The 27,628-nt window shown below is 49.5% G+C and overlaps 1 protein-coding gene across 1 annotated transcript in view; it reads right to left on the bottom strand.

Moving 5' to 3' along the window:
* The window catches only part of lztr1 (leucine zipper like post translational regulator 1), a 169,616-nt gene extending 143,487 nt beyond the window's left edge, over positions 1-26,129 (bottom strand). The window contains exon 1 of the mRNA XM_072498002.1: positions 25,861-26,129. Coding sequence (XP_072354103.1) covers positions 25,861-26,009 — 149 coding nt within the window. The 5' untranslated portion in view covers positions 26,010-26,129. The remainder of the gene's footprint in view (positions 1-25,860) is intronic.
* Positions 26,130-27,628: the final 1,499 nt, after the last annotated feature.

Below are 27,628 nucleotides of genomic sequence, written 5' to 3'. Positions count from 1 at the left end.
CTGTGAGACAGTATTGATGATCAGTGTGCAGTAAGGGGTCTCTGTGGACGGTATTGATGATCAGTGTGCAGCAAGGGGTCACTGTGATACAGTATTGATGATCAGTGTGCTGTAAGGGGTCTCTGAGACAGTATTGATGATCAGCGTGCAGTAAGGGGTCTCTGTGGACGGTATTGATGATCAGTGTGCAGCAAGGGGTCACTGTGAGACGGTATTGATGATCAGTGTGCAGTAAGGGGTCTCGGTGAGACAGTATTGATGATCAATGTAACTGTGCTATAAGGGGTCTCTGTGAGACAGTATTGATGATCAGCGTGCAGTAACGGGTCTCTGTGACAGTATTTCTGATCAATGTGCAGTAAGGGGTATCTGTGAGACAGAATTGATGATCAGCGTGCAGTTAAGGGTCTCTGTGAGACAGTATTGATGATCAGTGTGCAGTAAGGGGTCTCTATGAGACAGTATTGATGATCAATGTGCTGTAAGCGGTCTCTGTGAGACAGTATTGATGATCAGTGTGCAGCAAGGGGTCACTGTGAGACAGTATTGATGATCAATGTGCAGTAAGGGGTCTCGGTGAGACAGTATTAATGATCAGTGTGCAGTAAGGGGTCTCTATGATACAGTATTGATGATCAGTGTGCAGTAAGGGGTCTCTGTGAGACAGTATTGATGATCAGTGTGCAGTAAGGGGTCTCTGTGAGACGGTATTGATGATCAGTGTGCAGTAAGGGGTCTCGGTGAGACAGTATTAATGATCAGTGTGCAGTAAGGGGTCTCGATGAGACAGTATTGATGATCAGTGTGCAGTAACGGGTCTCTGTGAGACAGTATTGATGATCAGTGTGCAGCAAGGGGTCTCTGTGGACGGTATTGAAGATCAGTGTGCAGCAAGGGGTCACTGTGAGACAGTATTGATGATCAATGTGCAGTAACGGATTTCTGTGAGACAGTATTGATGATCAGTGTGCAGTAAGGGGTCTCTGTGGACGGTATTGATGATCAGTGTGCAGCAAGGGGTCACTGTGAGACAGTATTGATGATCAGTGTGCAGTAAGGGGTCTCTGAGACAGTATTGATGATCAGTGTGCAGTAAGGGGTCTCTGTGGACGGTATTGATGATCAGTGTGCAGCAAGGGGTCACTGTGAGACGGTATTGATGATCAGTGTGCAGTAAGGGGTCTCTGTGAGACAGTATTGATGATCAGCGTGCAGTAAGGGGTCTCTGTGAGACAGTATTGATGATCAATGTGAATGTGCTATAAGGGGTCTCTGTGAGACAGTATTGATGATCAGCGTGCAGTAACGGGTCTCTGTGACAGTATTTCTGATCAATGTGCAGAAGGGGTATCTGTGAGACAGTATTGATGATCAGCGTGCAGTTAAGGGTCTCTGTGAGACAGTATTGATGATCAGTGTGCAGTAAGGGGTCTCTATGAGACAGTATTGATGATCAATGTGCTGTAAGCGGTCTCTGTGAGACAGTATTGATGATCAGTGTGCAGTAAAGGGTCTCGGTGAGACAGTATTAATGATCAGTGTGCAGTAACGGGTCTCTGTGAGACAGTATTGATGATCGGTGTGCAGTAAGGGGTCTCTGTGAGACAGTATTGATGATCAGAATGCAGCAAGGGGTCACTGTGAGACAGTATTGATGATCAGTGTGCATTAAGGAGTCTCTGTGAGACAGTATTGATGATCAGTGTGTAGTAAGGGGTCTCTGTGACAGTATTGATGATCAATTTGCAGTAAGGGTTGTCTACGAGACAGTATTAATGATCAGCGTGCAGTAGGGGGTCTCTGTGACAGTATTGATGATCAATGTGCAGTAAGGGGTCTCTGTGAGACAGTATTGATGATCAGTGTGCAGTAAGGGTTCTCTGCAGACGGAATTGATGATCAGTGCGCAGCAAGGGGTCACTGTGAGACAGTATTGATGATCAGTGTGCAGTAAGGGGTCTCTGTGAGACGGTATTGATGATCAGTGTGCAGTAAGGGGTCTCGGTGAGACAGTATTGATGATCAGTGTGCAGTAACGGGTCTCTGTGCACGGTATTGATGATTAGTGTGCAGCAAGGGGTCACTGTGAGACAGTATTGATGATCAATGTGCAGTAAGGGGTCTCGGTGAGACAGTATTAATGATCAGTGTGCAGTAAGGGGTCTCTATGATACAGTATTGATGATCAGTGTGCAGTAAGGGGTCTCTGTGAGACAGTATTGATGATCAGTGTGCAGTAAGGGGTCTCTGTGAGATGGTATTGATGATCAGTGTGCAGCAAGGGGTCACTGTGAGACAGTATTGATGATCAATGTGCAGTAAGGGGTCTCGGTGAGACAGTATTAATGATCAGTGTGCAGTAAGGGGTCTCTGTGAGACAGTATGGATGATCAATGTGCTGTAAGCGGTCTCTGTGAGACAGTATTGATGATCAGTGTGCAGTAACGGGTCTCTGTGAGACAGTATTGATGATCAGTATGCAGCAAGGGGTCACTGTGAGACAGTATTGATGATCAGTGTGCAGTAAGGGGTCTCTGTGAGACAGTATTGATGATCAGTATGCAGCAAGGGGTCACTGTGAGATGGTATTGATGATCAGTGTGCAGTAAGGGGTCTCTGTGACAGTATTGATGATCAATTTGCAGTAAGGGTTCTCTACGAGACAGTATTAATGATCAGCGTGCAGTAGGGGGTCTCTGTGACAGTATTGATGATCAATGTGCAGTAAGGGGTCTCTGTGAGACAGTATTGATGATCAGTGTGCAGTAAGGGGTCTCTATGAGACAGTATTGGTGATCAATGTGCAGTAAGGGGTCTCGGTGAGACAGTATTAATGATCAGTGTGCAGTAAGGGGTCTCTATGATACAGTATTGGTGATCAGTGTGCAGTAAGGGGTCTCTGTGGATGGTATTGATGATCAGTGCGCAGCAAGGGGTCACTGTGAGATAGTATTGATGATCAGTGTGCAGTAAGGGGCCGCGGTGAGACAGTATTAATGATCAGTGTGCAGTAAGGGGTCTCGGTGAGACAGTATTGATGATCAGTGTGCAGTAACGGGTCTCTGTGAGACAGTATTGATGATCAGTGTGCAGTAACGGGTCTCTGTGGACGGTATTGATGATCAGTGTGCAGCAAGGGGTCGCTGTGAGACAGTACTGATGATCAATGTGCAGTAAGGGGTCTCTGTGAGACAGTATTGATCATCAGCGTGCAGTAAGGGGTCTCTGTGAGACAGTATTGATGATCAATGTGAATGTGCTAAAAGGGGTCTCTGTGAGACAGTATTGATGATCAGTGAGCAGTAAGGGTTCTCTACGGACGGTATTGATGATCAGTGCGCAGTAAGGGGTCTCTGTGAGACAGTATTGATGATCAGTATGCAGCAAGGGGTCACTGTGAGACAGTATTGATGATCAGTGTGCAGTAAGGGGTCTCTGTGAGACAGTATTGATGATCAGTATGCAGCAAGGGGTCACTGTGAGACAGTATTGATGATCAGTGTGCAGTAAGGGGTCTCTGTGAGACAGTATTGATGATCAGTGTGCAGTAAGGGTTCTCTACGAGACAGTATTAATGATCAGCGTGCAGTAGGGGGTCTCTGTGACAGTATTGATGATCAATGTGCAGTAAGGGGTCTCTGTGAGACAGTATTGATGATCATTGCGCAGCCAGGAGTCTCTGTGAGACAGTATTGATGATCAATGTGAATGTGCTGTAATGGGTCTCTGTGAGACAGTATTGATGATCAGTGTGCAGCAAGGGGTCGCTGTGTGACAGTACTGATGATCAGAGTGCAGTAAGGGGTCTCGGTGAGACAGTATTGGTGATCAGTGTGCAGTAAGGGGTCTCTATGATACAGTATTGATGATCAGTGTGCAGTAAGGGGTCTCCGTGGACGATATTGGTGATCAGTGTGCAGCAAGGGGTCACTGTGAGACAGTATTGATGATCAGCGTGCAGTAAGGGGTCTCTGTGACAGTATTTCTGATCAATGTGCAGTAAGGGGTATCTGTGAGACAGTATTGATGATCAATGTGCAGTAAGGGGTATCTGTGAGACAGTATTGATGATCAGTGTGCAGTAAGGGGTCTCGGTGAGACAGTATTAATGATCAGTGTGCAGTAACGGGTCTCTGTGAGACGGTATTGATGAGCAGTGTGCAGCAAGGGGTCACTGTGAGACAGTATTGATGATCAGTATGCAGTAAGGGGTCTCTGTGAGACAGTATTGATGATCTGTATGCAGCAAGGGGTCACTGTGAGACAGTATTGATGATCAGTGTGCAGTAAGGGGTCTCTGTGAGACAGTATTGATGATCAGTGTGTAGTAAGTGATCTCTGTGAGACAGTATTGATGATCAGTGTGCAGTAACTGATCTCTGTGAGACAGTATTGATGATCAGTGTGCAGTAAGGGGTCTCTGTGAGACAGTATTGATGATCAATGTGAATGTGCTATAAGGGGTCTCTGTGAGACAGTATTGATGATCAGTGTGCAGCAAGGGGTCGCTGTGAGACAGTACTGATGATCAATGTACAGTAAGGGGTCTCGGTGAGACAGTATTAATGATCAGTGTGCAGTAAGAGGTCTCTATGATACAGTATTGATGATCAGTGTGCAGTAAGGGGTCTCTGTGAGACAGTATTGATGATCAGTGTGCAGTAAGGGGTCTCCGTGGACGGTATTGATGATCAGTGTGCAGCAAGGGGTCACTGTGAGACAGTATTGATGATCAGTGTGCAGTAAGGGGTCTCTGTGAGACGGTATTGATGATCAGTGTGCAGTAAGGGGTCTCGGTGAGACAGTATTAATGATCAGTGTGCAGTAAGGGGTCTCGATGAGACAGTATTGATGATCAGTGTGCAGTAACGGGTCTCTGTGAGACAGTATTGATGATCAGTGTGCAGCAAGGGGTCTCTGTGGACGGTATTGAAGATCAGTGTGCAGCAAGGGGTCACTGTGAGACAGTATTGATGATCAATGTGCAGTAACGGGTTTCTGTGAGACAGTATTGATGATCAGTGTGCAGTAAGGGGTCTCTGTGGACGGTATTGATGATCAGTGTGCAGCAAGGGGTCACTGTGATACAGTATTGATGATCAGTGTGCTGTAAGGGGTCTCTGAGACAGTATTGATGATCAGCGTGCAGTAAGGGGTCTCTGTGGACGGTATTGATGATCAGTGTGCAGCAAGGGGTCACTGTGAGACGGTATTGATGATCAGTGTGCAGTAAGGGGTCTCGGTGAGACAGTATTGATGATCAATGTAACTGTGCTATAAGGGGTCTCTGTGAGACAGTATTGATGATCAGCGTGCAGTAACGGGTCTCTGTGACAGTATTTCTGATCAATGTGCAGTAAGGGGTATCTGTGAGACAGAATTGATGATCAGCGTGCAGTTAAGGGTCTCTGTGAGACAGTATTGATGATCAGTGTGCAGTAAGGGGTCTCTATGAGACAGTATTGATGATCAATGTGCTGTAAGCGGTCTCTGTGAGACAGTATTGATGATCAGTGTGCAGCAAGGGGTCACTGTGAGACAGTATTGATGATCAATGTGCAGTAAGGGGTCTCGGTGAGACAGTATTAATGATCAGTGTGCAGTAAGGGGTCTCTATGATACAGTATTGATGATCAGTGTGCAGTAAGGGGTCTCTGTGAGACAGTATTGATGATCAGTGTGCAGTAAGGGGTCTCTGTGAGACGGTATTGATGATCAGTGTGCAGTAAGGGGTCTCGGTGAGACAGTATTAATGATCAGTGTGCAGTAAGGGGTCTCGATGAGACAGTATTGATGATCAGTGTGCAGTAACGGGTCTCTGTGAGACAGTATTGATGATCAGTGTGCAGCAAGGGGTCTCTGTGGACGGTATTGAAGATCAGTGTGCAGCAAGGGGTCACTGTGAGACAGTATTGATGATCAATGTGCAGTAACGGATTTCTGTGAGACAGTATTGATGATCAGTGTGCAGTAAGGGGTCTCTGTGGACGGTATTGATGATCAGTGTGCAGCAAGGGGTCACTGTGAGACAGTATTGATGATCAGTGTGCAGTAAGGGGTCTCTGAGACAGTATTGATGATCAGTGTGCAGTAAGGGGTCTCTGTGGACGGTATTGATGATCAGTGTGCAGCAAGGGGTCACTGTGAGACGGTATTGATGATCAGTGTGCAGTAAGGGGTCTCTGTGAGACAGTATTGATGATCAGCGTGCAGTAAGGGGTCTCTGTGAGACAGTATTGATGATCAATGTGAATGTGCTATAAGGGGTCTCTGTGAGACAGTATTGATGATCAGCGTGCAGTAACGGGTCTCTGTGACAGTATTTCTGATCAATGTGCAGAAGGGGTATCTGTGAGACAGTATTGATGATCAGCGTGCAGTTAAGGGTCTCTGTGAGACAGTATTGATGATCAGTGTGCAGTAAGGGGTCTCTATGAGACAGTATTGATGATCAATGTGCTGTAAGCGGTCTCTGTGAGACAGTATTGATGATCAGTGTGCAGTAAAGGGTCTCGGTGAGACAGTATTAATGATCAGTGTGCAGTAACGGGTCTCTGTGAGACAGTATTGATGATCGGTGTGCAGTAAGGGGTCTCTGTGAGACAGTATTGATGATCAGAATGCAGCAAGGGGTCACTGTGAGACAGTATTGATGATCAGTGTGCATTAAGGAGTCTCTGTGAGACAGTATTGATGATCAGTGTGTAGTAAGGGGTCTCTGTGACAGTATTGATGATCAATTTGCAGTAAGGGTTGTCTACGAGACAGTATTAATGATCAGCGTGCAGTAGGGGGTCTCTGTGACAGTATTGATGATCAATGTGCAGTAAGGGGTCTCTGTGAGACAGTATTGATGATCAGTGTGCAGTAAGGGTTCTCTGCGGACGGAATTGATGATCAGTGCGCAGCAAGGGGTCACTGTGAGACAGTATTGATGATCAGTGTGCAGTAAGGGGTCTCTGTGAGACGGTATTGATGATCAGTGTGCAGTAAGGGGTCTCGGTGAGACAGTATTGATGATCAGTGTGCAGTAACGGGTCTCTGTGCACGGTATTGATGATTAGTGTGCAGCAAGGGGTCACTGTGAGACAGTATTGATGATCAATGTGCAGTAAGGGGTCTCGGTGAGACAGTATTAATGATCAGTGTGCAGTAAGGGGTCTCTATGATACAGTATTGATGATCAGTGTGCAGTAAGGGGTCTCTGTGAGACAGTATTGATGATCAGTGTGCAGTAAGGGGTCTCTGTGAGATGGTATTGATGATCAGTGTGCAGCAAGGGGTCACTGTGAGACAGTATTGATGATCAATGTGCAGTAAGGGGTCTCGGTGAGACAGTATTAATGATCAGTGTGCAGTAAGGGGTCTCTGTGAGACAGTATGGATGATCAATGTGCTGTAAGCGGTCTCTGTGAGACAGTATTGATGATCAGTGTGCAGTAACGGGTCTCTGTGAGACAGTATTGATGATCAGTATGCAGCAAGGGGTCACTGTGAGACAGTATTGATGATCAGTGTGCAGTAAGGGGTCTCTGTGAGACAGTATTGATGATCAGTATGCAGCAAGGGGTCACTGTGAGATGGTATTGATGATCAGTGTGCAGTAAGGGGTCTCTGTGACAGTATTGATGATCAATTTGCAGTAAGGGTTCTCTACGAGACAGTATTAATGATCAGCGTGCAGTAGGGGGTCTCTGTGACAGTATTGATGATCAATGTGCAGTAAGGGGTCTCTGTGAGACAGTATTGATGATCAGTGTGCAGTAAGGGGTCTCTATGAGACAGTATTGGTGATCAATGTGCAGTAAGGGGTCTCGGTGAGACAGTATTAATGATCAGTGTGCAGTAAGGGGTCTCTATGATACAGTATTGGTGATCAGTGTGCAGTAAGGGGTCTCTGTGGATGGTATTGATGATCAGTGCGCAGCAAGGGGTCACTGTGAGATAGTATTGATGATCAGTGTGCAGTAAGGGGCCGCGGTGAGACAGTATTAATGATCAGTGTGCAGTAAGGGGTCTCGGTGAGACAGTATTGATGATCAGTGTGCAGTAACGGGTCTCTGTGAGACAGTATTGATGATCAGTGTGCAGTAACGGGTCTCTGTGGACGGTATTGATGATCAGTGTGCAGCAAGGGGTCGCTGTGAGACAGTACTGATGATCAATGTGCAGTAAGGGGTCTCTGTGAGACAGTATTGATCATCAGCGTGCAGTAAGGGGTCTCTGTGAGACAGTATTGATGATCAATGTGAATGTGCTAAAAGGGGTCTCTGTGAGACAGTATTGATGATCAGTGAGCAGTAAGGGTTCTCTACGGACGGTATTGATGATCAGTGCGCAGTAAGGGGTCTCTGTGAGACAGTATTGATGATCAGTATGCAGCAAGGGGTCACTGTGAGACAGTATTGATGATCAGTGTGCAGTAAGGGGTCTCTGTGAGACAGTATTGATGATCAGTATGCAGCAAGGGGTCACTGTGAGACAGTATTGATGATCAGTGTGCAGTAAGGGGTCTCTGTGAGACAGTATTGATGATCAGTGTGCAGTAAGGGTTCTCTACGAGACAGTATTAATGATCAGCGTGCAGTAGGGGGTCTCTGTGACAGTATTGATGATCAATGTGCAGTAAGGGGTCTCTGTGAGACAGTATTGATGATCATTGCGCAGCCAGGAGTCTCTGTGAGACAGTATTGATGATCAATGTGAATGTGCTGTAATGGGTCTCTGTGAGACAGTATTGATGATCAGTGTGCAGCAAGGGGTCGCTGTGTGACAGTACTGATGATCAGAGTGCAGTAAGGGGTCTCGGTGAGACAGTATTGGTGATCAGTGTGCAGTAAGGGGTCTCTATGATACAGTATTGATGATCAGTGTGCAGTAAGGGGTCTCCGTGGACGGTATTGGTGATCAGTGTGCAGCAAGGGGTCACTGTGAGACAGTATTGATGATCAGCGTGCAGTAAGGGGTCTCTGTGACAGTATTTCTGATCAATGTGCAGTAAGGGGTATCTGTGAGACAGTATTGATGATCAATGTGCAGTAAGGGGTATCTGTGAGACAGTATTGATGATCAGTGTGCAGTAAGGGGTCTCGGTGAGACAGTATTAATGATCAGTGTGCAGTAACGGGTCTCTGTGAGACGGTATTGATGAGCAGTGTGCAGCAAGGGGTCACTGTGAGACAGTATTGATGATCAGTATGCAGTAAGGGGTCTCTGTGAGACAGTATTGATGATCTGTATGCAGCAAGGGGTCACTGTGAGACAGTATTGATGATCAGTGTGCAGTAAGGGGTCTCTGTGAGACAGTATTGATGATCAGTGTGTAGTAAGTGATCTCTGTGAGACAGTATTGATGATCAGTGTGCAGTAACTGATCTCTGTGAGACAGTATTGATGATCAGTGTGCAGTAAGGGGTCTCTGTGAGACGGTATTGATGATCAGTGTGCAGCAAGGGGTCACTGTGAGACAGTATTGATGATCAGTGTGCAGTAAGGGGTCTCTGTGAGACAGTATTGATGATCAGTATGCAGCAAGGGGTCACTGTGAGACAGTATTGATGATCAGTGTGCAGTAAGGGGTCTCTATGAGACAGTATTGATGATCAGTGTGCAGTAAGGGGTCTCTGTGAGACAGTATTGATGATCAGTGTGTAGTAAGGGATCTCTGTGAGACAGTATTGATGATATGTGTGCAGCAAGGGGTCTCTGTGGGACAGTATTAATGATCAGTGTGTAGTAAGGGGTCTCTGTGGGACAGTATTAATGATCAGTGTGCAGTAGGGGGTCTCTGTGAGACAGTATTGATAATCATTCTGCAGTTAGGGATCTCTCTGAGACAGTATTGATGATTTGATGATCAGTGTGCTGTAAGTGTGCTCTGAGACAGTATTGACGAACAATGCGAAGTAAGGGGTCTCTGACTGTATTGATGATCAGTGTGCAGTAAGGGGTCTCTGTGAGACAGTATTTTTAAAAAATATATATATTTTATTCAACTTTTTCGGCCATACAAAACTGTACAAAGGTTTTTCCCTTTTTACAACAGCAAAACAATATAAATAACCGTGACCATATTTTAACAAATAAATAAATAATATATAAACTAAATGGCAACTGCCATAACAAAATAATAGCTCTCCCAAATAATAAAATCAGCAATTCAATGTACATAACCAAGTACCAATATCTTTACAAAAACACCCCTGAGGACCCACGTGAGCCCTCCCCCGCTCCCCCGCCCCCCTCCCCCCTGGGTTGCTGCTGTTACCTTCCCATTTCCTTTATCGTTCTGCGAGTTAATGAACAGTTGCCACCGCCTGGTGAACCCCTGAGCCGAACCCCTTAGTGCAAACATTATCCGTTCCAGTTTTATAAACCCTGCCATGTCATTTATCCAGGTCTCCACGCCCGGAGGCTTGGCTTCCTTCCACATAAGCAGTATCCTTCGCCAGGCTACTAGGGACGCAAAGGCCAAAACATCAGCCTCTGTCGCCTCCTGCACTCCGGCTCTTCTGCAACCCCGAATATAGCCAGCCCCCAGCCTGGCTCGACCCGGACCCCCACCACCTTTGAAAGCACCTTCGCCACCCCCACCCAGAACCCCTGCAGTGCCGGGCATGACCAAAACATGTGGGTGTGGTTTGTTGGGCTTCTCGAGCATCTCCCACACCTATCCTCTACCCCGAAAAATTTACTGAGCCTAGCTCCGGTCATATGTGCCCTGTGCAAAACCTTAAATTGTATCAGGCTAAGCCTGGCGCACGAGGACGAAGAGTTTACCCTACGTAGGGCATCTGCCCACAGCCCCTCTTCAATCTCTTCCCCCAGCTCTTCCTCCCATTTTCCGTTCAGCTCATCCACCATGTTCTCCCCCTCGTCTCTCATTTCCCAGTATATATCTGACACGCTACCATCCGCCACCAATGTCCCTGAGATCACTCTATCCTGAATCTCCTGCGTCGGGAGCTGCGGGAATTCCCTCACCTGTTGCTTCGCAAAAGCCCTCAGTTGCATGTATCGAAATTCATTCCCTTGGGGCAACCCATATTTTTCCGTCAGCGCTCCCAGACTCGCAAACGTCCCGTCCAAGAACAGATCCCTCAGTTGCACAATCCCAGCTCTCTGCCATGCTCCAAATCCCCCATCTATTCTCCCCGGGACAAACCTATGATTATTTCTTATCGGGGACCGCACCGAGGCTCTCGTCATTCCCCTATGCCGTCTCCACTGCCCCCAAATTTTCAGTGTTGCCACCACCACTGGACTTGTGGTGTATTTCTTCAGGGAGAATGGCAGCGGTGCCGTCACCAGTGCTTGTAGGTTGGTTCCTTTGCAGGACGCCATCTCCAATCTCTTCCACGCTGCTCCCTCCCCTTCTCCCATCCACTTACACACCTTTGAGATATTGGCGGCCCAATAGTACTCACTTAAGTTCGGTAGTGCCAGTCCCCCCCTCTCCCTGCTACACTGCAAGAACCCCCTCCTCACTCTCGGGGTCTTCCCAGCCCACACAAAACTCATAGCGCTTTTCTCGATCTTCTTGAAAAAAGCCTTCGTGACCATCACCGGGAGGCACTGAAACACAAAAAGGAATCTCGGGAGGACTACCATTTTGACCGCCTGCACCCTCCCCACCAGTGACAGGGGCACCATGTCCCATCTCTTAAAATCCTCCTCCATCTGTTCCACCAATCGTGTTAAATTAAGCCTATGTAAGGTTCCCCAACTCCTGGCTATCTGGATCCCCAAGTACCGGAAATCCCTTGCTACCCTCCTCAGCAGTAAATCCTCTATTCCCCTGCTCTGCTCCCCCGGATGTACCACAAACAACTCACTCTTCCCCATCTTCAATTTCTACCCCGAGAATTCCCCAAACTCCCCGAGAGTCTGCATTATCTCAGGCATCCCCTCCACCGGGTCCGCAACATACAGCAGTAAATCATCTGCATACAATGATACCCGGTGTTCTTCTCCTCCCGAGTACTCCCCTCCACTTCCTGGAGCCCCTCAGTGCTATGGCCAGGGGCTCAATTACCAATGCAAACAGTAACGGAGACAGGGGACACCCCTGCCTCGTCCCTCTATAAAGACGGAAGTAGTCAGACCTCTGCCTGTTCGTGATCACACTTGCCACCGGGGCCCTATATAGCAGCTGTACCCATCCAGTGAACCCTTCACCGAAACCAAATCTCCTCAACACTTCCCACAGGTAGTCCACTCGACCCTGTCAAATGCTTTCTCGGCATCCATCGCCACCACGATCTCCGCCTCCCCCTCTGGTGGGGGCATCATCGTCACCCCTAGCAGCCTCCGTATGTTCGTGTTCAGCTGTCTCCCCTTAACGAACCCAGTTTGATCCTCATGGACCACCCCCGGGACACAATCCTCTATTCTCGTCGCCATTACCTAGGCCAGGAGCTTAGCATCTACAATCAAAAGAGAAATGGGCCTGTAGGACCCACACTGCAGCGGGTCTTTATCCTTCTTCAAAAGTAACGATATTGTCGCCTCCGACATAGTCGGGAGCAACTTCCCCCTTTCCCTGGCGTCATTAAAGGTTCTCGTCAAAAGCGGGGCCAGTAGGTCTATAGATTTCCTATAAAATTCCACCGGGAACCCATCCGGTCCCGGGGCCTTCCCCGCCTGCATGCTCCCAATCCCCTTTACCACCTCCCCCACATCAATCTGTGCTCCTCCACCTTCGGGAATTCCAGCTGATCCAGGAAATGCATCATTCCCTCCTTCCCTTCCGGGGGCTGAGCCTTATACAACCTCTCATAGAATGTCTTAAACACCCCATTCACTCTCTCCGCTCCCCGTTCCATCTCTCCCTCCTCATCCCTCACCCCACCTATCTCCCTCGCCGCTCCCCTCTTCCTCAATTGTTGGGCCAGTAGCCGACTCACCTTCTCTCCATATTCATACTGCACTCCCTGTGCCCTCCTCCACTGTGCCTCTGCCTTACCCGTGGTCAGCAGGTCAAATTCCACCTGTAACCTTTTGTCTTTCCCTGTACAGTCCCTCCTCCGGTGCCTCTGCATATTGCCTGTCCACCCTCAGAAGTTCTCTCAGCAATCGCTCCCTTTCTTTACTCTCTTGCTTCCCTTTGTGTGCCCTTATGGATACCAGTTCCCCTCTGACCACCGCCTTCAACGCCTCCCAGACCACTCCCACCTGAACCTCTCCATTGTCATTAAACTCCAAGTACCTTTCGATACACCCCCTCACCCTTAGACATATCCCCTCATCCGCCAACAGGTCCATATCCATTCTCCAGAGTGGGTGCTGTTCCTTTTCCTTTCCTACCTCCAGATCTACCCAGTGTGGAGCATGGTCCGAGATGGCTATGGCCGTGTACTCCGTCCCTGTCACCTTTGGAATCAGTGCCCTTCCCAGGACAAAAAAGTCTATCCGTGAATATACCTTGTGCACATGGGAGAAGAATGAGAACTCCTTACTCCTAGGTCTGATAAATCTCCAAGGGTCTACTCCTCCCATCTGCTCCATGAAGTCCTTAAGCACCTTGGCAGCTGCCGGCCTCCTCCCGGTCCTGGACCTCGACCGGTCCAGCCCTGGATCAAGCACTGTATTGAAATCTTCCCCCATTACCAACTTTCCCGCCTCCAGGTCTGGGATACGCCCCAACATACGCCTCATGAAGTTTGCATCATCCCAGTTCGGGGCGTACACGTTCACCAGAACCACCGCCTCCCCTTGCAGTCTGCCACTCACCATCATGTATCTACCCCCACTATCCGCCACTATGGTCTTTGCCTCAAACAGTACCCGTTTCCCCACTAAAATAGCCACCCCCCTATTCTTCGCATCCAAACCCGAATGAAACACCTGTCCCACCCATCCTTTACATAGTCTGACCTGATCTGTCAATATCAGGTGCGTCTCCTGCAACATAACCACATCTGCCTTTAATTTCTTTAGGTGTGCGAGTACCCGCGCCCTTTTAATCGGCCCATTCAGCCCTCTCACGTTCCACGTGATCAACCGGGTTGGGGGGGCTCTTTACCACCCCCTTGTCGACTAGCCATCCCCTTTTTTACCCCAGCTCCTCACCCGGTTCCCACGTGCTCGTATATCCCACCTACGGTGCCCTCCCGCCTCGACCATCCCGCCCCATAACAGCTCCCCCTTCCCCTTAGCAGCAGCAACCCAGTTAGCTCCCTTCCCCCCCCCCCCTCCGCTAGATCCCCCTCTAGCGTAATTACACCCCCCATGTTGCTCCCAGAAGTCAGCGAACTCTGGCTGACCTTGGCTTTCCCGTTTGCCCTCGGCCTCTCACTGTGCGAGGCCCCCACCTTCCTGCGTCCCTGTTCCCGCCATAATTACCATAGCGCGGGAACGAGGCCCGCGTTTCCCACTCAGCCCCGCTTTCCTACCCACCGGCGCCCACAGTTCCTCATACTTCTCCCCCCCCCCCCCCCCAAACGAGGGGAAGAGAGAAAATTTACAGGATTAAAGAGTTAACAATTGAAAAATCATCCCCCCCCCTGCTTCCTCGTCCCACATAGTCACCCCACCACTTTGTCCCAGAAGCTCTTTCTCTCGCCAGACTATTCCAGCTTCTCGTCCACTATGAATATCCACGCCTCTTCTGCTGTCTCAAAGTAGTGGTGCTTCCCTTGGTATGTGACCCACAGTCTTGCCGGTTGCAGCATTCCAAATTTCACCTTTTTGTGAAGCACCGCCTTAGCCCGATTGAAACTTGCCCTCCTTCTCGCCACCTCCGCACTCCAATCCTGGTATACGCGGATCACCGCGTTCTCCCACCTGCAGCTCTGAATTTTCTTCGCCCATCTTAGGACCATCTCTCTGTCATTATAGCGGTGAAACCTCACCACTATGGCTCGAGTTATTTCTCCTGCCCTTGGTCTTCGCACCATAATTCGATAAGCTCCCTCCACCTCCAAAGGGCCCGTCGGGGCCTCCGATCCCATTAGCGAGTGAAGCATCGTGCTCACAAATGCCCCGACGTCCGCCCCCTCGGGAAGACCTCTTAGATTCTTCCTCCTCGCATTATTCTCCAGGGCTTCCAACCTCTCCACACACCTCTCGTGCTGCGCCTCGTGCGTCTCTGTCTTCACCACCAGGCCCTGAATTTCATGTTCATTTTCAGCAGCCTTTGCCTTCACGACCCGAAGCTCCAGCTTCTGGGTCCTCTGCGCCTCCTTTAGCCCTTCAATCGCCTGTAGCATCGGGGCCAACACCTCCTTCTTCAGCTCTTCCACACAGCGCCGCAAGAACTTTTGTTGCTCCGGGCCCCATATCGAACGGCCACCTTCCGACGCCATCTTGCTTCGAGCTTCCCTTCCTTGCCGCTGCTCCGAAGGATCCATAAGACATAGGAGTGGAAGTAAGGCCATTCGGCCCATCGAGTCCATTCCACCATTCAATCATGGCTGATTTCAACTCCATTTACCCGCTCTCTCTCCATAGCCCTTAATTCCTCGAGAAATCAAGAATTTATCAACTTCTGTCTTAAAGACACTCAACGTCCCGGCCTCCACCGCCCTCTGTGGCAATGAATTCCACAGACCTACCACTCTCTGGCTGGAGAAATTACTCCTCATCCACTGCAATGCTGCCGCTATCCTCTCCTTTTTCCATCAGTATCCGGGGGGGATTCCCTTCTATTTCACCGCACAGTGATTTTGGCCGTTTAAAATTGCCGTTGGGGCTCTTATCAAGAGCCTAAAAGTCCGTTCCAACGGGAGCTGCCGAAACGTGCGACTTAGCTGGTCATCACCGCACCCGGAAGTCCTCTGTGAGACAGTATTGATGATCAATGAGCTGTAAGGGGTGTCTGTGAGACAGTATTAATGATCAGTGTGCAGTAAGGGGTCTCTGTGAGATGGTATTGATGATCAGTGTGCAGTAAGGGGTCTCTGTGAGACAGTATTGATGATCAATGAGCTGTAAGGGGTCTCTGTGAGACAGTATTAATGATCAGTGTGCAGTAAGGGGTCTCTGTGAGATGGTATTGATGATCAGTGTGCAGTAAGGGGTCTCTGTGAGACAGTATTGATGGTCAATGAGCTATAAGGGGTCTCTGAGAGACAGTATTGATGATCAGTGCGCAGTAAGGGGTCTCTGTGAGATGGTATTGATGATCAGTGTGCAGTAAGGGGTCTCTGTGAGACAGTATTGATGATCAATGAGCTGTAAGGGGTCTCTGTGAGACAGTATTGATGATCAGTGTGCAGTAACGGGTCTCTGTGAGACAGTTTGATGATCAGTGTGCAGTAAGGGGTTTCTGTGAGACATTATTAATGATCAGTGTGTAGTAAGGGGTCTCTGTGAGACAGTATTGATGATCAGTGTGCAGTAAGGGGTCTCTGTGAGACAGTATTGATGATCAGTAAGGGGTCTCTGAAATGAAATGAAATGAAAATTGCTTATTGTCACAAGTAGGCTTCAAGTGAAGTTACTGTGAACAGCCCCTAGTCGCCACATTCTGGCGCCTGTTTGGGGAGGCTGTTACAGGAATTGAACCGTGCTGCTGGCCTGTCTTGGTCTGCTTTCAAAGCCAGCGATTTAGCCCTGTGCTGAACAGCCCCTGCTTCATTGTTCAGCAGTGGGACAGTATTAATGATCAGTGCGCAATAAGGGGTCTCTGTGGACGGTATTAATGATCAGCGTGCAGTAAGGGGTCTCTGTGACAGTATTGATGATCATTGTTCAGCAAGGGGTCTCTGTGAGACAGTGTTGATGATCATTGCTCGGCCAGGGGTCTCTGTGAGACAGTATTGATGATCACTATGCTGTAAGGGGTCTCTATGAGACAGTATTAATGATCAGCGTGCAGTAAGGGGTCTCTGTGACAGTATTGACGATCAATGTGCAGTAAGGGGTCTCTCTGACAGTATTGATGATCAATGTGCAGTAAGGGGCATCTGTGAGACAGAATTAATGATCAGTGTGTAGTCATGGATCTCTGTGAGACAGTATTGATGATCAATGTGAAGTAAGGGGTCTCTGTGAGACAGTATTGATGATCAGTGTGTAGTAAATGGTCTCTGTGGGACAGAATTAATGATCAGTGTGCAGTAAGGATCTCTGTGAGACCATATTGATGATCAGTGTGTAGTAAGGATCTCTGTGAGACCGTATTGATGATCAGTGTGTAATAAGTGGTCTCTGTGGGACAGAATTAATGATCAGTGTGTAGTAAGGGGTCTTTGTGAGACAGTATTGATGATCAATGTGCAGTATAACTCAGACCATCAAGTCCTGGTGCAATAATGGGGTGACCAGAACTGAACACAGTAATCCATGCGTGGTCTTACCACTATCTTGTACAACTTCAACAAGACATCCCAACTCCTGTATTCAATATTCTGACCAATAAAACCGAGCACGCTGAATGCCTTCTTCACCACCCTGTCCACCTACGACTCCACCTTCAAGGAGCTATGAACCTGTACCCCTAGATCTCTTTGTTCTGTAACTCTCCCCAACTCCCTACCATTAACTGAGTAGGTCCTGCTCTGATTTGATCTACAAAAACGCATCACGTCACATTCATCCAAATTAAACTCCATCTGCCATTCATCGGCCCACTGGCCCAATTGGTCAAGATCCTGCTGCAATCTGATATAACCTTCTTCATTGTCCACTATGAAACCAATCTTGGTGTCGTCTGCAAACTTACTAACCATGCCTCCTACATTCTCATCCAAATCATTAATATATATAACAAATAACAGTGGACCCAGCACCAATCCCTGAGGCACACCGCTGATCACAGGCCTCCAGTTTGAAAAACAACCCTCCACAACCACCCTTTGGCTTCGGGCGCCAAGCCAGTTTTGTATCCAATTGGCGACCTCACCCTGGATTCCTTGAGATTTAACCTTTTGCAACAACTTACCATGCGGTACTTTGTCAAAAGCCTGGCTAAACCCCATATAGACAACGTCAACCGCACTGCCCTCATCTTCCTTTTTGGTTATCCCTTCAAAAAACTCAATCAAATTCATGAGACACGACTTTCCCCTTGCAAAGACATGCTGACTTTCCCTAATTAGCCCCTGCCTGTCGAAATGGTTGTAGATCCTGTCCCTCAGACTGCCTTTGAACAATTTATCCACTACAGAATTAAGGCTAACCGGTCTGTAGTTCCCAGACTTATCCCTACAGCCCTTCTTAAACATGTGCACAACATTTGCTACCCTCCAACCTTCAGGCACCTCTCTTGTGCCTGTCAATGATTCAAATATCTCAGCTAGAGGACCGGCAATTTCCTCCCATGCCTCCCACAACAGCCTTGGATACATTTCATCAGGTCCAGGAGATGTATCTATCTTGATGCGCTTTAATACCTCCAGCACCTCCTTCTCTATAATATTGATTTTTAAAAAAATATATATTTTATTAAAGTTTTCAAACACAATTTTTTCCCTTACAAATCAACAAAAATGGTAACATGATACCTGCTATATAACATTGATTAAATAATATAGTAAACTAACCAAGTAACACAAAGTAATGCTCCCCCCACCCCCTCTCCCCATCTAGAACACAAACAATTTAACCTCCCCCCCCCCCGCCCCTGGGTTGCTGCTACTGGCTATCTATCTTCCCCCTAACGTTCCGCTAGATAGTCGAGGAACGGTTGCCACCGCCTGGTGAACCCTTGAGCCGATCCTCTCAGCGCAAACTTCATCCGCTCCAGTTTTACAAACCCCGCCATATCGTTTATCCAGGTCTCCAGGCCGGGGGGTTTCGCTTCCTTCCACATAAGTAAAATCCTACGCCGGGCTACTAGGGACGCAAAGGTCACAACATCGGCCTCTTTCGCCTCCTGCACTCCCGGCTCATCCGCTACTCCAAATATAGCTAACCCCCAGCCTGGCTTGACCCGGACCTTCACCACCTTCGAGATCACTCCCGTCACTCCCCTCCAATACCCCTCCAGTGCCGGACACGACCAAAACATATGTGTGTGGTTCGCCGGGCTTCGCTCGCATCTCCCACACTTGTCCTCCACTCCGAAGAACCTGCTCAGCCTTGCTCCCGTTATGTGTGCTCTATGCAGCACCTTAAATTGGATCAGGCTAAGCCTGGCACACGAGGAAGAGGAATTTACCCTGCTTAGGGCATCAGCCCACAAACCCTCCTCAATCTCCTCCCCAAGCTCTTCTTCCCATTTTCCCTTCAGTTCGTCCACCAGCTCCTCCCCCTCTTCTCTCATCTCCCGGTATATCCCGGACACTTGGCCTTCCCCGACCCCCCCCCCCCCCCGAAAGCACCCTGTCCTGGATCCCTTGTGTCGGGAGCAGCGGAAATTCCCTCACCAGTTGTCTCGTGAACGCTCTCACCTGCATATACCTAAAGGTATTTCCCAGGGGCAGCTCATACTTTTCCTCAAGCGCTCCCAAACTCGCAAATGTCCCATCCATAAATAAGTCTCCCACTCTCCTGATTCCTGCCCGGTGCCAGCTCTGGAATCCTCCGTCCAGCCTCCCTGGGGCAAACCTATGGTTGTTATGATCGGGGACCACACCGAGGCTCCCAGCACACCCCTCTGTCGCCTCCATTGCCCCCGGATACTTAATGTTGCCGCCACCACTGGGTCCGTGGTAAACCTTTTGGGGGAGAGCGGTAATGGCGCCGTCACCAGCGCCTGCAAGCTCGCCCCTTTACAGGACTTCATCTCCAACCTTTTCCACGCCGCTCCCTCTCCCTCTATCATCCATTTACGAATCATCGCCACGTTGGCGGCACAATAGTAGTCGCCCAAATTCGGCAACGCCAGTCCCCCTCTGTCTCTGCTACGTTGTAGGAACCCCCTCCTTACCCTCGGGGCCTTCCCTGCCCACACGAAGCTCGTGATGCTCCTATCTATTTTTTTAAAGAAGGCCTTAGTAATCAGTATAGGGAGACATTGGAACACAAATAGGAACTTCGGGAGGACCATCATCTTAATTGCCTGCACTCTGCCCGCCAGTGACAGCGGCTGCATGTCCCATCTTTTGAAATCCTCTTCCATTTGTTCCACCAGCCGTGTCAGATTGAGTCTGTGTAAGGTTCCCCAGCTCCTGGCTATCTGAATCCCCAGGTATCGGAAGTTTCTTTCCACTCTCCTTAGCGGTAGGCCATCTATCCCTCTACTCTGGTCCCCAGGGTGTATCACAAAAAGCTCACTCTTTCCCATGTTAAGCCCATACCCCGAGAAATCTCCAAACTCCCTCAATATCTGCGTAACCTCTGTCATCCCCCCCCACTGGATCTGTCACATACAGCAGTAGGTCATCCGCATAGAGTGACACTCGGTGTTCCTCTCCCCCTCTAACCACCCCTCTCCATTTTCTGGAGTCTCTCAGCGCTATGGCCAGTGGTTCAATTGCCAGCGCGAACAGTAATGGGGACAGCGGGCATCCCTGTCTTGTTCCCGTGTAGTCGAAAATACTCTGACCTTTGCCGATTTGTGACCACACTTGCCGTTGGGGCCCCATAGAGGAGTTTAACCCAGCTGACAAACCCCTCCCCGAACCCCCTCAGCACCTCCCATAGATACTCCCACTCCACCCTATCAAATGCCTTCTCTGCATCCATTGCCGCCACTATCTCTGCCTCCCCCTCTGCTGGGGGCATCATTATCACCCCTAATAGCCGTCGCACATTGACATTCAATTGTCTCCCCTTTACGAACCCTGTCTGGTCTTCGTGCACCACCCCTGGGACACAGTCCTCTATCCTCGTTGCCAGCACCTTTGCCAGCAACTTGGCGTCCACATTTAGCAGTGAGATAGGCCTATAGGACCCGCACTGCAGCGGATCTTTATCTCGCTTCAAGATTAGTGATATCATCGCCTCCGACATTGTCGGGGGTAGGGTCCCCCTTTCTCTGGCCTCATTAAAGGTTCTTACCAGCAGCGGGGCCAACAAGTCCACATATTTTCTATAGAATTCCACCGGGAACCCATCTGGTCCCGGGGCCTTCCCTGCCTGCATGTTCCCCAGCCCTTTGGTCACCTCATCACCCCAATTGGCGCCCCCAGGCCTGCCACCTCCTGCTCCTCCACCTTTGGGAACCTTAGTTGGTCCAGAAACTGCTGCATCCCCTCTTTTCCCTCCGGGGGTTGGGACCTATATAGCCTCTCGTAAAAGGTCTCAAACACCTCGTTTATCTTCCCTGCTCTCCGCACCGTGGCTCCCGTTTCATTCCTAACTCCCCCTATCTCCTTCGCCGCTGGTGGGCCAACAGGCGACTCGCCTTTTCCCCATATTCATATCTCATCCCCTGTGCCTTCCTCCACTGTGCCTCTGCCCTCCCTGTGGTGAGCAGATCAAACTCCGTCTGGAGTCGTCGCCTCTCCCTGTATAGTCCTTCATCCTGGGCCTCCGTATATTTTTTATCTACCCTCAAAATCTCCCCCAGTAGTCTTTCCCTTTCTTTGGCCTCCGTTTTCTCCTTGTGAGCCCTGATGGAGATCAACTCTCCCCTGACCACCGCTTTTAGTGCTTCCCGTACTACTCCTACTCGGACCTCCCCGTCATCGTTGGCCCCCAGGTATCTTTCGATACATCCCCGCACCCTTCCGCAGACTCCCTCATCCGCCAATAATCCCACATCCAGTCGCCAGAGTGGACGCTGCTCCCTCTCCTCTCCTAGTTCCAGGTCCACCCACTGTGGGGCATGATCTGAGACAGTTATGGCTGAATACTCAGTTCCTTCCACCCTCGAAATCAGTGACCTTCCCAAAACAAAGAAATCTATCCGGGAGTACACCTTATGGACATGGGAGAAAAAGGAGAACTCTTTTGCCATCGGCCTACCAAATCGCCACGGATCCACTCCCCCCTTTTGGTCCATAAACCCCCTAAGCACCTTGGCCGCTGCCGGCCTTCTTCCGGTCCTAGATCTATCTAACCCTGGGTCCAGCACGGTGTTGAAGTCCCCCCCCATTATCAGGTTTCCTACCTCCAGGTCCGGGATACGTCCCAGCATTCGCTTCATAAATCCCGCATCATCCCAATTCGGGGCATATACATTAACCAACACGACCTCCATACACTGCAGTCTGCCGCTCACCATCACATATCTGCCACCGCTGTCCGCTACAATGTTCCTAGCCTCGAATGACACCCGTTTCCCCACCAGTATGGCCACCCCCCTATTCTTTGCGTCCAGCCCCGAGTGGAACACCTGCCCCATCCATCCTTTCCTTAACCTAACCTGGTCCGCCACCTTCAGGTGCGTCTCCTGAAGCATGGCCACGTCTGCCTTCAGTCCTTTTAAGTGTGCAAACACTCGGGCCCTCTTAATCAGCCCATTTAGGCCTCTCACGTTCCACGTGATCAGCCGGACTGGGGGGCTGCCCGCCCCCCTCCCCTGTCGACTAGCCATCACCCTCTCTGGGCCAGTCCCACTTCCCGGTTCCGTGCACCCACCCGTCCCCCAGGCGGTGCATTCCCGCCCCGACCACCTTTTCTTTTACCAGTTCCTTCTCGATCTCCGCAGCAGCAACCCAGTTATCCCCCCCCCCCCCCGCTAGATACCCATCTAGCACGGTTACTCCCCCCATATTTCTTCCAAAAGTCAGCTGACTTCAACTGACCCCGGCTTCTCCCGCTCGCTCCTTGACCCCCCCCCCGTGTGAGGAACTCCCATCCACCTTGCGCCTATCTTCCCGCCATCATCTTTCTGACGCGGGAACAAGAAAAAGAAACCTCGTGTTCTCTAGAGCCGTCCCGCCCCTCGTGGCGCAGCTCCCTCTGCCGCCCCACTCCCATTCCCCATCCCCCGCCTGAGTCTCTTCTTCCCCCCCCCACCTGCGCCCACATTTCTCAATGTCCCCCCCTCCCCAATTTACATTTCTATATACATCAGCATTGTCGTTTCCCCTCCAACATAAGTCCCTCAGTTCTGATCCAGTTTCTCGTTTTTAATGAAGGTCCATGCTTCTTCCGCCGTTTCGAAGTAGTGATGCCTCTCCTGGTGTGTGACCCACAGTCGCGCCGGCTGCAACATCCCGAACTTCACTTTCTTCTTGTGCAGCACCTCCTTGGCTCGATTGAAGCTCGCCCTCCTTCTCGCCACCTCCGCACTCCAATCCTGATACACTCGTACCACCGCATTCTCCCATCTACTACTCCGTACCTTCTTGGCCCATCTCAGAACCGCCTCTCTATCATTGAAGCGGTGAAATCGCACGATCATCGCCCTAGATGGTTCTCCCGCCTTTGATCTCCTCGCAGGGACCCGATGGGCCCCTTCCATTTCCAAGGGGCCCGAGGGGGCCTCAGCTCCCATTAGCGAGCGTAGCATCGTACTCACGTAAGCCCCGCCGTCAGCTCCTTCCACTCCCTCGGGGAGACCCAGGATCCGGAGGTTCTTTCTCCGCGATCTGTTTTCTAGGACTTCAATCCTTTCGATGCACTTCTTATGGAGCGCCTCGTGCGTCTGCATTTTGACCGCCAGGCCCAGGACCTCGTCCTCGTTGTCAGTCACCTTCTGCTCCACCATACGGAGCTCTATCTCCTGGGTCTTTTGTGTCACCTTAAGCCCCTCAATTGCTTGTAGCATCGGGGCCAGCACCTCCTTTTTTAGCAGCTCCACACACAGTCTTAAAAATTCATCCTGGTCCGGTCCCCATGTCGCCTGGGCTCCCTCCGCCGCCATCTTGCTCCTTTCTGCCACTGCCCTCGAGGTCTGGCCGCTGCCGCCGATATTTTTCATTTTCGCGGGGGGGGGGGGGGGGGGGGGGGGGGGGGGGGGGAGAACTCCCTGTTGTCTCACCCCACACCGGGTTTTGTCCCGAACAAATTCCCCGTTGGGGCTCTTAAAAGAGCCCGAAGGTCCGTTCGAGCTGGAGCCGCCGAAAGATGCGACTTAGCTGGTCATCGCCGCAACCGGAACCCCTCTGTAATATTGATGATCAGTGTGTAGTAAGTGGTCTCTGTGAGACAGTATTAATGATCAGTGTGCAGTAGGGGGTATCTGTGAGACAGTATTGCTGATCAGTGTGCAGTAAGTGATCTCTGTGAGACAGTATTGATGATCAGTGTGCAGTAAGGGGTCTCTGTGAGACGGTATTGATGATCAGTGTGAAGTAAGGGGTCTCTGTGGGACAGTATTGATGTTCAATGTGCAATAAAGGGGTCTCTGTGGGACAGTATTGATGATCAGTGTGTATAAGTGGTCTCTGTGAGAAAGTATTGATAATCAATGTGAAGTAAGGGGTCTCTGTTGGCCAGTATTGATGATCAATGTGCAGTAAGGGGTCTGTGTAAGACAGTATTGATGATCAGTGTGCAGTAAGGGGTCTGTGTGAGACAGTATTGATGATCAGTGTGCAGTAAGGGGTCTCTGTGAGACAGTATTGATGATCAGTGTACAGTAAGGGGTCTGTGTGAGACAGTATTGGAGATCAATGTGCAGTAAGGGGTCTGTGTGAGACAGTATTGATGATCAGTGTGCAGTAAGGGGTCTATGTGAGACAGTATTGATGATCAGTGTGCAGTAAGGGGTCTCTGTGAGACAGTATTGATGATCAGTGTGCAGTAAGGGGTCTGTGTGAGACAGTATTGATGATCAGTGTGCAGTAAGGGGTCTCTGTGAGACAGTATTGATGATCAGTGTGCAGTAAGGGGTCTGTGTGAGACAGTATTGATGATCAGTGTGTAGTAAGGGGTCTGTGTGATACAGTATTGATGATCAGTGTGTAGTAAGGGGTCTGTGTGAGACAGTATTGATGATCAGTGTGCAGTAAGGGGTCTGTGTGATACAGTATTGATGATCAGTGTGCAGTAAGGGGTCTGTGTGAGACAGTATTGATGATCAGTGTGCAGTAAGGGGTCTGTGTGAGACAGTATTGATGATCAGTGTGTAGTAAGGGGTCTGTGTGAGACAGTATTGATGATCAGTGTGCAGTAAGGGGTCTGTGTGAGACAGTATTGATGATCAGTGTGCAGTAAGGGGTCTCTGTGAGACGGTATTGATGATTAGTGTGCAGTAAGGGTTCTCAACGAGACAGTATTAATGATCAGCGTGCAGTAGGGGGTCTCTGTGACAGTATTGATGATCAGTGTGCAGTAAGGGGTCTCTGTGAGACGGTATTGATGATTAGTGTGCAGTAAGGGGTCTCTGTGAGACGGTATTGATGATCAGTGTGCAGTAAGGGTTCTCTACGAGACAGTATTAATGATCAGCGTGCAGTAGGGGGTCTCTGTGACAGTATTGATGATCAGTGTGCAGTAAGGGGTCTGTGTGAGACAGTATTGATGATCAGTGTGCAGTAAGGGGTCTGTGTGAGACAGTATTGATGATCAGTGTGTAGTAAGGGGTCTGTGTGAGACAGTATTGATGATCAGTGTGCAGTAAGGGGTCTGTGTGAGACAGTATTGATGATCAGTGTGCAGTAAGGGGTCTCTGTGAGACGGTATTGATGATTAGTGTGCAGTAAGGGTTCTCTACGAGACAGTATTAATGATCAGCGTGCAGTAGGGGGTCTCTGTGACAGTATTGATGATCAGTGTGCAGTAAGGGGTCTCTGTGAGACGGTATTGATGATTAGTGTGCAGTAAGGGGTCTCTGTGAGACGGTATTGATGATCAGTGTGCAGTAAGGGTTCTCTACGAGACAGTATTAATGATCAGCGTGCAGTAGGGGGTCTCTGTGACAGTATTGATGATCAGTGTGCAGTAAGGGGTCTGTGTGAGACAGTATTGATGATCAGTGTGCAGTAAGGGGTCTGTGTGAAGGGTGTGAAGCATCTGTGGTGAGGGATTTATTTGTAAGGCGAGGAGCGGTGTTCGGGAAAGGGACATACGAAGCGGACCAGCAATTGAAAGAAGTTGTTGATGGGAGGTGTTTGTACCCGTGCCCTCGCCTCTCCTCACCTGGCTCCCACAAACTCGTCGCAGGGCGGCAGCCTCCTCCAGCGGTGCACCGTCTCGAAAGGTCCGAAATTCAGCGTCAAATACTCCACACTGTCCGAACAACTGTGATCGAAATCTACGCTCGGGGCCACCTTCGACTTCCCCTCCATGGCCCCGGAGACAAGAGCCACCAGCTCCGTCCCCGCCACTTCCGATTTCACCTCAGAGAAACACCAAAGCCCAAATCATCAATCCAGCCGCCATTATTGAGCGCGGCGCTCGCCGGGAAATGAAGTCCCCAGTGCGCATGTGTGCAAACCAATGGGCAGGAAGCGGGAACACAGAAAGCATAGCGCAGTCAGCTGCCCCTCCTGGGGAAACTACAAGTCCCAGAGTGCCTCGCGCCCCAAACCTTTGAAATCATCACTTCCTTCACCAAAAGTCGTGTCACATGGGGAATTGCTAAACCAAGGCAGAGTTTCCCAAATACTTACAGCCAACCAACCCTTTTGACCTCCCAAGGGGGCAGCACGGCGACTCAGTGGTTAGCACTTTTCATGAGGCCACGAAGGAGCACACACAAACTTAGTTTATTTACAATAAGTATATACATCACACTGTAGATCCAAACTGGGTCTGCCTACCAGGCCGGCTTTATATTCCATACAACTGTGCGTTGTTTAGAGGTCCCGGCTCCCTTAATGCAGGAGCTCGTACTGTGCAAGGTTTGTAGGGAAGTTAATTGTTCCCAGCCCGTAAGGTACTTGCGGGCTGTAACATCCCTCCGCACCCTCCAAATTCCGAAGAATCCTCCGGATTCTCTTTATCCCTGGTCGAACATCGTTTTCCCGAGGTGCCAGATCAGGTGGTGTGAATCTGGAAGGTGAATGCCGCTTCCACTTTGAACTTCGCGATGGTTGCTTCACCGGTGGCTGCAGAATTATTGACTCCCCATCGGAGATTTTTGATGCTTGAGTTTCCATTTCTGAATTGGTGTCCACAACCTCAGTCATCTCGATGTCCTGAACCCCTTGGGGTCCCATTATGGGCTGCTTCGGCATCAGAGGTAGCTGGATTAAGGCAATTGCGTTAATGAGGAAGCTTTCAAAGAAGCGGTAACCTGGATCGAATATGATAAGACCATAAGACATAGGAGCAGAATTAGGCCACTTGGCCCATCGAGTCTGCTCCGCCATTCAATCATGGCGGATATTTTTCTCATCCCCATTACCTCTAGTTCAGTTGAAACCAAAGGGGTTGCAGCACATAAACGTAATAGGAAATGGAAGAGGAGGAATTTCTAAATTACACCAGGAAACTAATTAATTGTGAACATTCTTTCAAGCAGTATCATGTTGGGTTTCCGACAGGTGAGCATATTTTTGCCAATTTACCATATCACCCCGCCGCCCATCTGCACAGATCTTCTCAATACCTTTTAGGTTTAGAGAGGAGATGGGGCCTTGGTTTAATATCTCATCCAAATGATAGCACCTCCAACATAGCACTCCCTCAGTACTGCACTGGAATACCAGGTTCAATCGTTTTGCTGAAATCTCAGGTGGAACTTGAACTCATCACTTTCGGACTCAAGAGACAAGGATGTTAACCACTGAGCTGCTTCTGACACCGATTTTACTAAAGAGAATTGTGAAAATAGACTGAAAGCATTAATTAAGAAATAATCAAGTAAGTAAGCCACCATAGTCCCAAAAGATAATAGGCTGCTTTCCCCTTTGACAGGGAAAGCTGACTGGTGGTGATTTAACCTGAGGATCATCGCACCTCA

The sequence above is a fragment of the Scyliorhinus torazame genome, chromosome 1, assembly GCF_047496885.1.
Source record: "Scyliorhinus torazame isolate Kashiwa2021f chromosome 1, sScyTor2.1, whole genome shotgun sequence".
Lineage (NCBI taxonomy): Eukaryota > Metazoa > Chordata > Chondrichthyes > Carcharhiniformes > Scyliorhinidae > Scyliorhinus > Scyliorhinus torazame.
The sequence above is the reverse complement of the archived record's forward strand: the minus strand, read 5'-3'. Positions and strand labels throughout refer to the sequence as shown.